The 17,001-nt window shown below is 33.7% G+C and overlaps 1 protein-coding gene across 1 annotated transcript; it reads right to left on the minus strand.

Annotated features, from left to right (window-relative positions):
* Window positions 1-1,519: 1,519 nt before the first annotated feature.
* LOC139862206 (dolichyl-diphosphooligosaccharide--protein glycosyltransferase subunit 1B) lies at window positions 1,520-7,087 on the minus strand. Its single transcript, XM_071850771.1, has 8 exons — window positions 6,927-7,087; window positions 6,601-6,645; window positions 5,557-6,188; window positions 5,185-5,332; window positions 4,652-4,831; window positions 4,486-4,554; window positions 2,025-2,114; window positions 1,520-1,880 (listed from the first exon to the last, which is right to left on the minus strand). The coding sequence occupies exons 1-8, from the start codon at window positions 7,053-7,055 to the stop codon at window positions 1,758-1,760; spliced, it is 1,416 nt and encodes a 471-aa protein (XP_071706872.1). The 5' UTR covers window positions 7,056-7,087; the 3' UTR covers window positions 1,520-1,757.
* Window positions 7,088-17,001: the final 9,914 nt, after the last annotated feature.

Below are 17,001 nucleotides of genomic sequence, written 5' to 3' on the forward strand. Positions count from 1 at the left end.
TAACTTTGGGGTGAGACACATGCTTGCTTTTAAACTGTTTTTACGATTAGACACAAGTACTCAAACTTTATTTTGATCAGTTCAAACTGTTTGCTAACATGCTTTGATTCATGCTTAATCCCTACCATGATATCGTTAATTGCTACGTATAAAGGCAAGCTTAGTTATTGTGATAGCGCTATTGAGGGTGACGTCTCTATCCGGATGACCGCTGGTCAATGGATACATAATAACGATGAACGACACGAACGTGATGTGTTTAGGGTAACTAATGGTTAGTATCGATATCATATACACCAGCACTACTACCGAACTGATTAAACCGCTTATTTAAATCTTGTGGTCTAAAACTTGTTATAATTATTAAACCTATGTTGTTCACTCAACCATTTTGGTTGACACTTTAAGCATGTTTTGTCTCAGGTACTTAGATACTTTGCTTCCGCTGTAGAACTTTGCTGTTACTTAGAAGTCAAGCCGAGCACTGGGACCAGAGTTAACATCCGCGTCAATGGCGATTTTGGCGGGTGTTACATACAATCAAGATACTACCATCGATTTGTCTTTTTAAAAATCAACTTTGAATAATAATAGTTTCTCTTGCTTTTCTTTTTAACCACTCCATCAAGTTACTGTATCGTACATGTAACATTATTTTGTAACGAGTTAATAATATCCACGTATGAGCTCTCAAGCTCAAACTTTATTAACAGTATTTCTAGGTGAATATTATGAAGCTTGAACATAATTGAAGAAACAAACAAAGATTTAGGATTACCAGCACCAGTGACGTGATTCATCCGGTGCTTCCTAGCTTGAAAATTTAAGTCATGTATTTATGTTAAACTTCGAAATGAAAATTTAAGTCATAGATTTATTAAAATGTTTTGTTTGTAGTACTCTTAATTAATACGGGAGAATTTGTAAAATGACCTTTTCCAATTGCATCGTTGATTACCTTTTTTTTTTTTACAAACCCCAATCTTATTGAAATGTACAGATGTAGAGCTAGCATCTGAGGTTAGAGTAAATTGCAGTGGTATTCAAGAAGTTATGGGTATATTGAACATCTTCCATGAGTTGCGAAGAAAGTCAACTGGAATTGTAGGGAAGTGCAAACGAAGCAAACCACAAGAACAAAAAAAATGTTTAAGAACAAAATCAGCAAAGATCACTAAAAATTTTCAATTTTCCCTACAATCTTTTAGCAAGATATGTTGTGCCTGTTCACCTTTTAACGTTTGCAATAAGAGTGACCAAAGGAAAAAATAAAAAAATACTGCTCCGTAAGTTATTTCTAAATATGTATCGATGAATATGATCTATGATCTATCCCATCATGCCGAGCTCATATAAAACAGAAAAAACTAATCCAGAATGTATACATGCATCATTAATAACAACATATATTCGCATGGGCGGTGGGATTGGGTGGTGTTGTAATAATAACAGCATATAAATGGCTACTATCACTTAACGAGTTAAATATGCAAAAAACTGTAATTCTTCGAGGAGACTACCAAACAGTTGTCATTCATCAACTATTTCAAAAAAAATCTAGGTAACATTTCAATCCTTTGTAGCAGCTAATTTAAGTTCTCATTTCACACTGATGGTTCCCTCAAGTATAACGCAAAAGTATAGGGTAAATTTTACACATAATCTAAATTTATCCAGCCAATTTCAAATTGAAATTGGCTTAATGAAGCAGTCTAACTGTTGATAATCTGCATGTAACATACCTGCTGCATTACTCTTCACTTTCTTATGGAGATATCCATGTGAAGGTAAGCCAAAGCAGCAACGAACAAAAAGAAGAAAACAGATGTCAACATCAATGGTTCCGCAAGCATGAACATTGGGTGGAAATCATAGTAAACCTGAAAATTTCAGATCAAAATTTCATGAATTATTGGAAACTCAGATCAAAATTTCTTATTATCAGCCAAAGTTCACTGAAAAAACTGAGAAGGTAAATATGAAAGAAAAAAAGTTTAATATATATATAAACATTGTGTAATCACCTGAAAAGGCGAGTTGTGTTCGGGAACTACATTTTCCTTTTCCAACACTACCACTGGTCTTCCAACTATATCAAGGTAGGTATACTTGGTCTGCAGAGATTAAGAGTGGGGCTTCAGCTTGCAGTATTGCATTATGATCACACACACACACACACACACACACACACTGATAAGAACTCAAAATAGCAGCAGCAGGTTGCAAGTAATAAAAGATGAACAATGAAGATGAACAAAACTTACTATTATTAATAATACGGAGTAAAAGAAGATAAACATAAATCAGAGATCCAATAAATTGGAACACTCTGCCTAATTCAGAGAAGTAGCAACAAGCTAACTTCCTGCCCAAGTTCACTCAAGAACCGATACAAACACACACACATAATATTCTGATTGACCTTTCCCTAACTACTAACACACTTTATATAGACATTCTTATTGGACTTGGCCTTGATTATCATTATTGGGCTTGGCCTTGCTATTCTCTATCAATACCGACGTCATGAAGATGAGGCTTGTCCTCAAGCCTGAGATTTGGATATTGGCAATGTTATTGGAGTTTGCGCAAGTGGTGCCTTCCTTAAAATCGTATTTCCATGCGATAAGCCATTGTCGAGTTTGTTTTTCATCTTCTAGGAATGCATAAGGTGTTAAACAGCTACCCGTTGTTGATGGAAATATGATTAGTGCATTTTTCAAAGCCAAAGGCGTAATAATGAAGTCGTATTGTCCATCACGAGTAATAAAGGCCGTCTTTTTCACATTTGAGTTGTGAACCCCCATTTGATAAAAACCCGATTTAGAATTTATCTTTGCAAAGAAAGAAGAACCATGATGCTCAAATTCTCTAACGACAGGAATCATGGTGTCTTTTTCCTTTATAAAATTTCCTGAGCTTGAAAAATTGCTTTGACTTACCATTGTGTTAGATTTTATCTTTGTAGAGAGCTGAGAAGGGTTTCCTTCTAAACAATTATTGAGTAAAATATGATTCAAGAGTGGTGAACCAATTCTGTGTTGCACCAGATCACCATGAACTTCAAATTTAATTGAGCAGCTTTCTCCCTCTTTGATCGAATCATCCATATCGATTTTAGTCAAAAGATGATTTGAAGTGAAAATAGGTTTAACAGTCCTGTTAGGAAAATAAGGATTTTGTTGGGCTTGGTTAGTGTGTGGGCTTGATTGAGATTGTAGCTTACTTGATTGAAGACATGGGCTCGTAATTGGGCTTGATTTTTCATTGCCATAATTGGGCCTTACACTAGAACGTGAATAATAAGCATCTGAGCCCTTAGAATTAGGGTTACCTTTACGATTAACTGTACTGCAGCTTTTTGTCTCTTTCGCTTCTTCCTCAGCCCCTTCCAGACACGTTCCGTTAGCATCTCCATTCAATTGATCGGGAACCTTAGTTGGTATCAATTCACATTCCTGAATATATTCCTCTATTTCTTCTCTAACTCCCTTCAACATGACTCCGTTGGTTTGTTCCTCAGACTGAAGATCAATTGAGCTAACACACATCTTCCATTCTACAACCAGATTTCTTCTAGAAATTGTATTTCCTCCATGAGCGGTGGCTATGGCGACGTGGCGTGCGAGATCCATCGCCCGATCACAAGACCCAGGATTCAATAATTGTAACCAATTTCTGATATCTTTTTCTAATCCACTTATAAAAGTTTCAATTGCTTGAGCTGCAGATAGGTTAGGAATTAGGGCACATGAGACTTTAAATCTGTTGATATATTGCTCAATATAATCAATAGCAATACGGTTTTGTTCTGATAGTGATAGTGAAGGTGAATAGGATGAATCTGGAGATGGTGTGAATTTCTCATCATTTGAATTGATTTCTGATTGCAATCTGGTGGTGATTGGTGATTGATTTTCTGGATTCACCATGGTAGAGAAGAGAGTAGAGGGCAATGGAACCATTGATAAGAACTCAAAATAGCAGCAGCAGGTTGCAAGTAATAAAAGATGAACAATGAAGATGAACAAAACTTACTATTATTAATAATACGGAGTAAAAGAAGATAAACATAAATCAGAGATCCAATAAATTGGAACACTCTGCCTAATTCAGAGAAGTAGCAACAAGCTAACTTCCTGCCCAAGTTCACTCAAGAACCGATACAAACACACACACATAATATTCTGAATGACCTTTCCCTAACTACTAACACACTTTATATAGACATTCTTATTGGACTTGGCCTTGATTATCATTATTGGGCTTGGCCTTGCTATTCTCTATCACACACACACTATATATATATATATATATATATATATATATATATATATATATATATATATATATATATATATATAATTCATCAACATAGTATGGCAAGTTTAGATAAACAGGAAAAGAAAATGGGCAACAATCTTGTGACAGAAATTTAGGTGGTCTGCAAAATGAACTTTTATATGTGGTACACGTAAAAGTTACCTCTGCGCTGCGTTCTACTGAAAAAGGAACCACGACATGGGGGTTCTTTGATCCCTCAGGTAACACAACCTGAAATTGGGTTCTTACATTAAATAAAACAATGAAGAACAATGGGCAAGCATAATAAAATTCATTAGTATAATACATAAGTTTCATGATCATGCACCTTGTTTGTTATCTTGTTTACCACCGTTTCAGCAATAGGACATCCAAAACTGAAGTTCAGGTAGCGCTTACCATCATTTGACTCAAAAAGAACATCTTGCAGTGGCAGCCCATATCCGATGACAAAAGTTGCTTTCCAACCTCCCAATAAAGGATAACGTGGCTCTATTTCCAGTTCAGACTGCATGCACGAAACTTGTCATGTATATATGAAACTACATTGATATGTGATCATGTTTTTTGTTTCTTTCCTTTTATAACTGGATTCACTGTTAATTATCTTGAAAAGGTGAGATTATGATCCTAAGTGACACACAAAAGAGTATAATGGGTTCTGTAATTTTGATGTGAGATGAAATGAAGATGAAATTAAAAAAATTGAGAAGATATAATTAAGGAAAATGGTGTATAACAATGGAACCGTAGAAAGATAAGTGAAATGCAAAACAATCCAATATTTTAAAATCAATTTTTGAAGAAACCATTAAAAAAAAGAAATTCACATTGTGACTAATAAAAGCATATAATACCTACCTTACTGTAACTTGTCCTTAAATGTGATGTTGAGATATTGCCTATGTTATCACGGTAGTAAACAGAGTGAACCCTTGGAGGTAATTTTGCAACTAAATGCTTGAACGAAGAGACACCACTAATTGATGGCCTAGATTGATATTCAACCCTGCAAATTTAGAGTGGAAAGGGTCATAAGCTGGTAAAAGCGAAAAATGTAATACTCCATAATACAGAATAAATCACGGTGGAGGTTAAAATTAAGAACGCTCGATGACGGCAAAAAGTAAATTATAAAATAATGATATAGCAAATGTTTCCTGATCTAAGGTCAAGGGAAGCTTAGTGGTTAATAGTTACCACACAGATGATGTAGATTAATAGTGATCTAACCTTGAGAACCCGCCTTTGTGTTTAGCACCGTTGTGCACCAACGTGTAATGCTCTGTAACTTGAAGGTTGCCCCAGTGAGAAATTTCAATTTCCCGCACAAGTTCCTCAACCACAGCAAATGGATTGTTATTCTCAAAATGAACAAGTATAGGATCATTCGAATATGAAGGCTTGTTCTCATAAGGACCATACTTCAGTTCAGTACGCATTTGTGTAGACGGTTCCACTCTTGTAAACGATTCCACCTTTGTAGTTGGTGTCCTAATAACCGTTGTCTGTTGTTTGATTACATATGGTGATAATATTGAAGCACTGTCACGGTATAAAACCAATTGTGGTTCCGACTGACTTATCTCTACAGGAAAAGGTTCGAGCAATTGGGTCAATACATATGATACTTCTATCGAGACTGATCCACCAGTGTTTAATGGATTCCTTAATGATATAGCATAGAGTTTGGCCCCATTTGGCCCATTAACTTGGTCGCTTGACTTCACATCAAGTAGATGTACAGATTTCTTCCTCTTTTTTCCAGAAATTTCAGCCGCTTGGATCAGTGCTAGATGCTTCACCTGTTGCGGCGGAAATGCAAGAAAAACATCTGAAGCAGGTGATGCCCCATCATTTTGTACCTGAAAGGTACGACATTCAATAATTATTTTTTAATAGAGAAGCAGTTATCTAATATCTAGAGATATACACAAACAAGCAGTGACGGAAGCAGGAATTTTTTTCACCGGGGGCGAAATTTTTTTTTAAAACGTAGCAATTTTTTGGGCAAAATTTGGATGTTTTTGGACAACATTTGAAGGTTTTGGGGCAAAATTTGGATGTTTTTGGACAACATTTGAAGGTTTTGGGGCAAAAAGTGTGGGGCAAATAAAAATCCACCGGGTCAAAGTCGAAACTTTTGAAATTTTTACACTGAAAATTGCAAATCCACTGGGGGCAAGCGCCCCCTTGCCCCTACATAAAACCGCCCCTGCAAACAAGTCTCAATGCATATGAATAACATGCTTATATATTAAGGCAATATAATATTACCTTCAAAGTCAACACAACCCTAATAATGTGTGAAGCCAAATCAATCTGCAACAACAATCAGTATAATTAAAACAAGCTACACATCGATACGAAATACACCAATTACAATAACTACACAAAAATATCGCACTTCATAAACAATACTGTATATATATATAGTACCAATTCAAATTTAACTCCTCAATCAGTTCAAACTGATTTAGATCTTTTCAATAATGCAGCATCGATCGGTTAAGATAATCAATTACGATGCAGAATTGAAAGAATATGAAACTAAATTAGTGAAATCAATTACAGAAATGGCGAATTAATAACGGAAATCTTACTCTGCGTTCAGCGGAGAGGATCTGAAGTTCCGGCGATGCAAGAGAATAAGACGATCGGAAGCTAAAGGATAACAAAGCGAACAGTGCAAACATTAGGGTTAAACGAGATCTGGCTTCGAAAACCTCCATTTTTGTTTCTCTTTGTGTATCACCTGTGATGAATTGACGATGATGTTTATGGTGAACTACTAACTGTTAGAAATATTGGGCCGAATTTGACCCACTAATTACTTATGTTGGACTTGCTTACGCTATGGGTTGGGCTTGACTTGACCCACGATAAGTTAAGATGTTCTATTGGGTATACCTTTGGCTAGAGTAAATGACCCGATCTACTCGCGAGCTATATTGATAAAAAAATTCAATCTGAGCTGAGCTTAAACGAGCCCGAGCCCAAACTTGAACTTGTTTTAAAATTAGTTTAATAAACGAACCGAGCTCGAACTTCAAATATTAGGCTCGAACTTAGTCGAGCTCGAACTTCAAATAGACTCGAACTGAGCCGAGCTCGAACTCGAGCTCTGTGAAATTTAAACAAGCCGAGGTCGAACGTAGCCGAGCTCGACTCGGCTTATTTACACCCCTACTTTTCTACTTTTGGCTAGTTTACAATTTGTTTGATTTATTCAGTTTGAGTATATTAAGTTTCAAAATATTTTTGCAACAACAATTAAATCATATTTGTTAAAATCAAACAAATAAAATAAGAGATTGATCGGTTCTCCATTAAACCAAATTAGAATCTCATAAATAAAAAATCGAGAAATGACAATATTATTATATCTATATATCTAAAAGACATCTTAGAAATGAATAGTAACTTTTATAATTTTCACAAACCTACCCCAAACTTTTTATTTTTTTATAATTCACACATACTCTTTCAAATATTTAAGTTTATAATTTTTATTATATCTATATATCTAAAAGACATCTTGGAAATGAATAGTAACTTTTATAATTTTCACAAACCTACCCCAAATTTTTTATTTTTTTATAATTCACATACACTCTTTCTAATATTTAAGTTTATAGTTTTTATAAACTTATCACAAACTTTTCTCATTTTATAAGTAAACCATTAGACTCCTCATTCATTATAAATCGACCACATAATTTTTTCTATCTAATAACCATTCATTATTATTATTATTATTATTATTATTGTTATTATTATTATTATTACTATTATTACTCTATATACCTAAAAAACATAAGAGAAATGAATAGTGAACTTCATAAGGTTCACAAACTTACAACAAATTTTTTTTAAAATTCAACCACACCCTTTATAATAGTTAACTTTATAGCTTTTATAAACTTGTCACAAAATTTTCACATTTTATAATTTAACCATAAAACCTCTCATTCATTATAAATCCACCACATAATTATATTATATTATACTTATATACTAAAATGTAAGACCTTATAAATAGTGAACTTTATGGTTTCTATAATTTTACAACAAACTTTCAATCTTCCGTAATTCAACCACAACCATTATTATAGTTTAACTTTACGTTTATTAGAAATCAAACACATAACATTCTATTTACTAAGAATCAACCACATAACTTTTCACTTATTGCAAATCGTTAATGTTGCTACTTTTAATATAATTGTTATTGTTATTATTTGATTTTTTTTTTTACTTTGAGTTTTTTTACGCATTTCAGTTTATGTCATTTGCTTCTATTTTTTTTTTTTACTTTTCATAATCGAATTTAGCTAACGTTCTTCCGCCGCATCGCGAGGGCGCCACAACTAGTTATTACTATTACTATTATTACTATTACTCTTACTCTAAACTATAAAATGTTAATAGTGGAAGCTAGATGAATAGTAATCTCCACTATTAGTATGTTATATTAACTTTTAAACTATATAACATGGTTCATCATCCCTATATACTATTTAAAAAAGTCACTACTTATGTTGTTGGAGTTACTATTGCATTTGGATTGACTTGTGATTTCACTTAATTTTATAAGGGTCTTTTAGTCATTTTTTCGTTCTTCTCCCACCCATCTACTTATACTTGCTAGGGTTTCAGCAACCCCAAAACCTTTTCAGACACAAACATCCCAAACCCCTCTCGTTATTATTATTATTTGCTACATAATAGTTGAAGGTTGATGAATAGTAACCTCCACTATTTGTATGTTATAGTATTTTTTTAAACTACATACCATGGTTCATTATTTACTATATATTAGTAATTTTTAAATTACATACCATAGTTAATTATTTCCCACTACAACGCACAAATACAATCTCGCTCGTTAGTTCTCGACTATGAAGGTCGGAGTTATCAATAAATCATATAAACTCGTTGAACTTGTAATTTTTCTAGCGCCTTGCTAGTTTATTTCACATTATCATCTTTCACTGTTCAAAAAATCATATAATTTTTTTTCTAAAATTTAATGATTTAGCAAAGAGATTTTATAAGAAATATGTTCCGCCAGTATACTTAATCGTTCCTATTTTTCACATATCTCTGCGCATTATATTATACATGCTATCTGTCATACTGTTGTGCATCACTGCTATATGTGTCTTCTTATATGGCTACTTTGTATGGTTGCATCTTCCTAGGCGCACATAACTCTTACACGTACGTATACCCGCACTATTTCGTTTTGATGAGCATTTCTGGCCGTAGGTCCTTTAGGAAGTAATCTCTTGGCTCTCGAGTAGAGGGAGGGACGATCTTATCTAGTCGCGGGTTCTATACTCACGGGTGGAGTAGTGACTTCCTTATAATCTAGGGTACGAGGAAAGATTGTCTATGCTCCACCTCCCCCATACCCTACATTTGTGAGATTTGATATTGTTGTTGGTGGTGTATCTATAGTATATAATAAATCTCTATAATGATGATGCCATAAATAAGGATTATTCAAGCTTAAATAAATTTTTTAAAAATAAAAATTCTAAACCTCCTATGAGGCTATGATGATGTCATTAAAATAATTAATTTTATTTAATAAATATATTAACATGTTAATAGTATAATATATGAAGCACTATGTACAACTTATGATAAAACACCCTCATTACCATATTTATAATATTTCAAGCATTATGAACAATCTTATAGTAAAACACCACATGATCATATGTACAATATTTAAAGCATTATGTATAACCTTATGATAAAACGCCTGAATGATCATATGTACACATTTTAAAATAAATTGTACAATCGTTTACAAAAAATACCGCATGAAAACATGTATAGACTTTGAAGTATATTGTACAACCTTCCTATAGTAATTGTATTTTGGAAGAAAAAAAATTAAGAGACATTTGTTATTACTAATAATTATTACTTCGTATTAAAAATATTATTATTATTATTATTATTATTATTATTATTATTGTTATTATTATTATTATTATTATTATTATTATTATTATTAATTATTCAAATATGAGTTTTTCTCTTTACGGGTTTAATTATGTTACATACGTATGCGAAATACATGTCTCAAAAATATGTTTGTAAAAACAACGAGAAGTTTCTTAGTCGGAATTTGTGGTTCTACGGGTTATTAAACTAAATAACTTTAGTATTTACATTCACTTAATACCTAAAATATATGTATTAAACTGTTTCGTTTAAACAAACTTGTAGTTTTACGGATCATTTCACTAGTAATAGTAATTGCGTTATGTTGCGTTTATTACAGAGTAGTATGTTTTTAATGTATATATATGGAAAATCACATATCGCTAAAACTGATTACGCCCATGTCATCCTTATCCTCGTTTTAACTATAGATATAGATATAGATATAGATATAGATATAGATATAGACAGGGGCGGACCTATGAAGGGTCAGGGTGGGTCGGCCGCCCCCGGTGGATTTGCAATTTTTAGTGTAAATTTTTCGGTTTTTCGATTTTGCCCCCGGTGGAATTTTTTTTTTGCCCCAAACCCTTCCTATTTTGTCCCAAAACCTCCATATTTTGCCCCAAAACCTTCGTATTTTGCCAAAAAATCTCTAAATTTCGCTCAAAAAACTCTATATTTTGCCCCAAAACCTCCATATTTTGCCAAAAAAAATCTCTACGTTTTAGAAAAAAAATTCGCCGCCGGTGAAAAAATTTCCTGGATCCGCCACTGGATATAGATGTACATATATAATTAAGAAATAAATGTTGGTCTTGGTAGGGGCTACTCTTAACTATCAATATATACAGCGACTAGCATTCATCGGTGTGTCCTATGTCATTGATTAAATTAAAAGTGTAATCTCATTATCAAAGAGTTAATAGTTTTTAAAAGCAACGTTGCAAGATTAGATATTAAAGTGTGGATGGTGTTCATTGTTCAACCCTCTAGTGTGCCCCTGTTCTCATTACATTGAAGTGTAATTTAACACACCATTGAAGTGTCATTTAACACACCCATGCTCAGTGGCGCGGATTATAGTGTATCTCAAAGGAGAAATTCGTCCCACCTGAATTTAATGAGGAAAAAAAAATTACACTAAAAGAAAAAGAATTTGCTAAAAAATAAGAGTTTTTTTTAGTGTTCACCCCTACTGAAAATGGAAAATCTATTAAATTTTTATGTCCGCGTCATCTGTATCCGAATTCAAGTTCCACCACTGCCCATGCTCGTTAAAACCCGAGTTCACTTTCTTCTTTAATCGTGCCAGATTAAAGAAGTGTGCGGTTCAAATTTATAATTATAATACCACCGAAGCTTAGCTTGAGAGCTTGGCTTGAGTTACTGCCAACAAATGTTCGATTATCACTTCAAGCAGAGAGTTTCCAACTTTTGATGATACTACCAACATCAATGCGATTTGAGAAGGTCTTTGGGGGGTTTTTTTCCAACCTTCGATGGTAATGCCAACATCGTCGCGTTGGTATTCTCCTAACACGTGTGTGGGTGATAAATGAAAGCATTCGATGTCGATATCGTCGTTTAAAATAAAAAATTATAATAAAATTATATACTCGGTATTATATATGGAGTAGATATGTGATTATCTTTTTTATCCCAATAAACATGCAAGTCAAACACCGATATTACATTACAAATATTAAGTACCAAAATTCAACTAATCAACTACATCTACTCCAGTTATAACGCCAAATCAATGACTTTTTACTCCAAAGACTATATAATACTATGAGGAGATGCAGTTGTTGGTGACCTACTAATTTATAATCATCTAAACCAAATAAGTTGTGAACTAAGAGGACTGAAATCGTGAACTGATACACTCAATGTCCTTGAATTACAATTTACAATTCCCTACAAAAAAGGCTTGTTTGGTCCCCGCACATGCTCCGACAACGTATGAACTCTTCAACCCGGTTATCGATAAAGAGTTCTGATACAACTGGTTAAATAATACTGAGTAATTTAAGTGTTTGACATTTACTGAAAACTACTCCGTAAAAATTACTGAGTAGTTCATAGAACTTCATAAATTACATTCATTTCATTCATATATATTCATATATTGGCAAATCAAATTGTTACGTTTCCTAATGACTAAAGTTAGTAATGAATCTAGAATAAAAAATCAAAAGTGAGCTAATCATTTAGTACTCCGTAGTTGTTTACATTCAACAATAACACTATTCAGTTTCACGACTATTTACTTTCAAAAATCCGTAGATTTAAAAAACTTAAGGGTTCTATAGCCATATAACTAAATTTAGTTGTGTTATATAAAATTTAAATGCTATGTCGAAAAAAAATCATAAGTAAGAATGTCACATTACATAACAGCACACCTATATGCTATAGGTGTAGAATCGCCACCGGCTAAAGTTCACATGTAAATTTATAGATATGTGTTACCAACGCTAGACTTCACTTGTAAATTATAAATATGAATTCATCTTACTAACAACAAGGAGTTGGTGTGATGGTGGTGATCTGACTTTCCCAATGGGAGGTCAGAGGTTCGACTCCCACTCGCTACAAAATTTCATGTGTTGTTACCCGCTAATTCCATGAGACTCGGAGGTTGCAGGCGTTTTACGTTCGAACCTCACTTGAAAGGGGTTTTACCACACGTAATGCCCGTATGGATTCATCGTAGGGGTTTTTTCTGAGGGGCGGTAGGGCTGTAATAGTTCGGCCAAAAAAATTATTGGGTGAGTGGATTCCGACATCTTGTTCATAACCCAGCAAGTGACTCTAACTACCGTTAGAACAATGAATTCGTCTTACTTTATCTAAGTGTGTGTTTCTACACACAAATTTTTGAAAAGAGAACTAAAATGAGAGAGAAAATTATAAAAAGAAAGGGACTTAAGAAAAATGTTAAAGCTGTTATAATTCAGTAGGCTTATAACTACCTTTAGTGGTTTGATTCTTGATGTTATAATTCAGTAGGCTTATAACTACCTTTATTGATTTGATTCTTGATTAAGAATACTAATAATGAAGTGTAAGAACAAAGATGATAATGGAGAGAAAGAAAGAAACACTTTGTAAGTGTGAGAAATGGTGCAAGTTTAATGCTTGCATTCATGGCTATTTATAGCAAAAATATCACAAGTTTAGGTAATACAATAATATTACTTTTGTGTATCAATAATTGACTATCCATTTATATATATATATTTATATATTATAACACTCCCCCTTGGATAGCAATTTTGTTTGTTGAAGATCAAATGCAAGTTACTGCCTCATTAAAAACCTTGCTAAAGAAAACCCAGTGGGAAAAACTTTAGCTAAGGGAAAAAGAGTGCAGCATGGAGTTGACTCCCCCTCAAGTAGACATCGCTTCGGTTGTTACATCTTTTGAACATGTCTCATGCCAATGTTATGAACGTGTGTTCTGAAAATAGCAGTTGGAAGTGCTTTCGTGAAAAGATCAGCAGAGTTTTTGCTGGATTGAACATATCTCATTTCAATCTCGTTGTCCTTAATGAGATTTTGAGTGTATGAGAAGAATCTAGGAGGTATGTGTTTGGTTCGGTCACTTTTGATATACCCTTCTTTCATCTGTGCTATGCAAGCTGCATTATCTTCATAGATAATTGTTGGACTTTTATCGCGTTCTAGTCCACAAGAATCAGTAATGATTTGTGTCATTGATCTCAACCAAAAACATTCCCGAGTAGCTTCATGTAATGCAATCACTTCGGCATGATTTGATGATGTAGCAACAAGTGTTTGTTTTTGAGAACGCCGTGATATTGCAGTACCTCCATTTAGGAATACATATCCAGTTTGAGATTTAGCTTTATGTGGATCAGATAAATAACCTGCATCAGCATAACCAACCAAATATTGTTTTGATTCGTTAAAATAAAATAATCCTAAATCAGTAGTTCCTCGAAGGTATCGAAATATGTGTTTGATCCCATTCCAGTGTCTTTTGGTAGGAGCAGAGCTGAACCTTGCCAACAAATTAACTGCAAAAGAAATGTCAGGTCTTGTACAATTTGTAAGATACATAAGAGCTCCAATTGCACTAAGATATGGTACTTCTGGTCCAAGAATATCTTCATAATCTTCACATGGACGAAATGGATCAGTTTCAACATTGAGTGATCTAACAACCATATAAGTACTTAATGGTTTTGCCTTGTCCATATTGAAATGTTTCAAAATCTTTTCAGTATATGTTGTTTGATGTACAAGTAAACCATTAGGCATATGCTCAATTTGTAAACCAAGGCAATACTTGGTTTTTCCGATATCTTTCATTTCAAATTCTTTCTTTAGAAGTTGAATGGCTTCATAGATCTCTTTATTTGTACCTATGATGTTAAGATCATCAACATAAACAGCTATGATCACATATCCGGATGTTGTTTTCTTAATGAAAACACAAGGGCAAGTAAGGTTATTTGTATACCCTTTGCTTATCAAGTAATCACTTAATCGGTTATACCACATACGTCCTGATTGTTTTAACCCATATAAAGATCTTTGTAATTTAATCGAATACATTTCTTTGGGTTTTGCATTTGATGCTTCTGGTACCTTAAATCCTTCAGGTATCTTCATATATATATCACTATCAAGTGATCCATATAGGTAAGCAGTCACAACATCCATGAGATGCATTTCTAAATTTTTAGAAACTGCCAGGCTTATTAAGTACCTAAAAGTAATTGCATCCATAACAGGGGAATAAGTTTCTTCATAATCAATTCCCGGTCTTTGAGAAAAACCTTGAGCTACAAGTCTAGCTTTATACCTTGTAACTTCATTTTTCTCATTTCTTTTTCGGACAAAAATCCATCTGTATCCTACAGGTTTCACATCTTTAGGAGTGAGAATGATGGATCCGAAAACTTTTCTTTTATTGAGTGATTCTAATTCAGCTCGTATTGCTTCTTTCCATTGAGCCCAATCATGTCTATTTTCACATTCAACCATAGATGTTGGTTCTGGATCATCATCATTATTCATGATGTCATATGCAACATTAAATGAAAATTTCTCATCAAGATTTTTCATTTCATTTCGGTTCCATAATATTTTTGAATATGCATAATTGATTGCAATTTCTGTATTGACATCATCAATCTCCTCTGCAGTAGGAGTACTGATTTGTGGTTCTTCTTGAACACTTTCTTTTACTTCATTATCAGCTGATTTTCTTTTTCGAGGATTTTTATCCTTTGAACCAATTGGTCTTCCACGTTTCTGACGTGGCAAAGATTCATGAGTGACGTTATTGCCAGCTTTTGGAATTTCAATTCGAGCTGGAGTATTTACTACTGGTATATATGATTTTGTCACCGTTTTTGTATCTGTAAATGCATCAGGCAATTGATTTGCAAGTTCTTGTATATGCATTATCTTTTGAACTTCTGTCTCGCATTCTTTTGTGCGAGGATCAAGATACTTTAATTGAGGTTCACACCATGAAACATCATTTTCTTTATTTTTCATTTCTCCCCCTAATCTAGGGAACAATGTTTCATTAAAATGACAATCAGCAAAACGTGCTGTAAAAACGTCACCTGTCATAGGTTCAATATACCTTAATATTGAAGATGTTTCATATCCAACATATATTCCCAACCTCCTTTGAGGACCCGTTTTTGTACGTTGTGGTGTCGCAATTGGAACATACACTGCACAACCAAATGTTCTAAGATGGGAAATATTTGGCTCTTGACCAAAAGCAAGTTGTAGGGGGGAATATTTATGACTTGCACTTGGTCTGATGCGAATCAATGCAGCAGCATGTAAAATTGCATGACCCCATATAGATACAGGGAGTTTTGTTCTCATTATCAATGGTCTAGCGATTAACTGTAAACGTTTAATCAATGACCCGGCTAAACCATTTTGTGTATGCACATGAGCAACATAATGTTCAACAACAATTCCTATAGACATGCAATAGTCATTAAATGCTTGAGATGTAAATTCACCAGCATTATCAAGTCTCACCTTTTTAATGGTGTAATCAGGAAAATGAGCTCTCAATTTAATAATTTGGGCAAGAAATTTTGCAAATGCCACATTATGGCTTGATAACAGACAAACATGAGACCATCTGCTAGATGCGTCTATTAGAACCATGAAATATCTAAATGGTCCACATGGTGGATGAATTGGTCCACATATATCACCTTGAATTCTTTCAAGAAACATTGGTGATTCTTTCTCAACCTTAAGTGGTGAGGGTCTAGTTATCAATTTTCCAAGAGAGCAAGATGTACATGGAACCATTGTATCATGATGGATTTTTCTATCCTTTAGTGGATGTCCATGAGTACATTCAATAATCCTTTTCATCATTGTTGATCCTGGATGGCCTAATCTGTTATGCCATAAACTGAATACACCAGGATCAATATATTTTTCGTTAACTACCATATGTATTTCTGGTACATTTATATGTGTATAATGTAATCCAGAACTAAGTCTTGGCAGTTTTTCAACCACACGACTCTTGTCAGTGATACTTAAATATTTCTCATTTTCTGTTGTCACTGACTGATAATCATACCCGTTAAGGTATATGTCGGAGAAACTCAATAAATTTTTGCTTGACTTGGGAGAAAATAAGGCATCATTTATTAAAAATTTTGTACCATTTGGTAGTATGAAATTTGCCTT

This window comes from Rutidosis leptorrhynchoides, chromosome 8 (genome assembly GCF_046630445.1).
Source record: "Rutidosis leptorrhynchoides isolate AG116_Rl617_1_P2 chromosome 8, CSIRO_AGI_Rlap_v1, whole genome shotgun sequence".
NCBI lineage: Eukaryota > Viridiplantae > Streptophyta > Magnoliopsida > Asterales > Asteraceae > Rutidosis > Rutidosis leptorrhynchoides.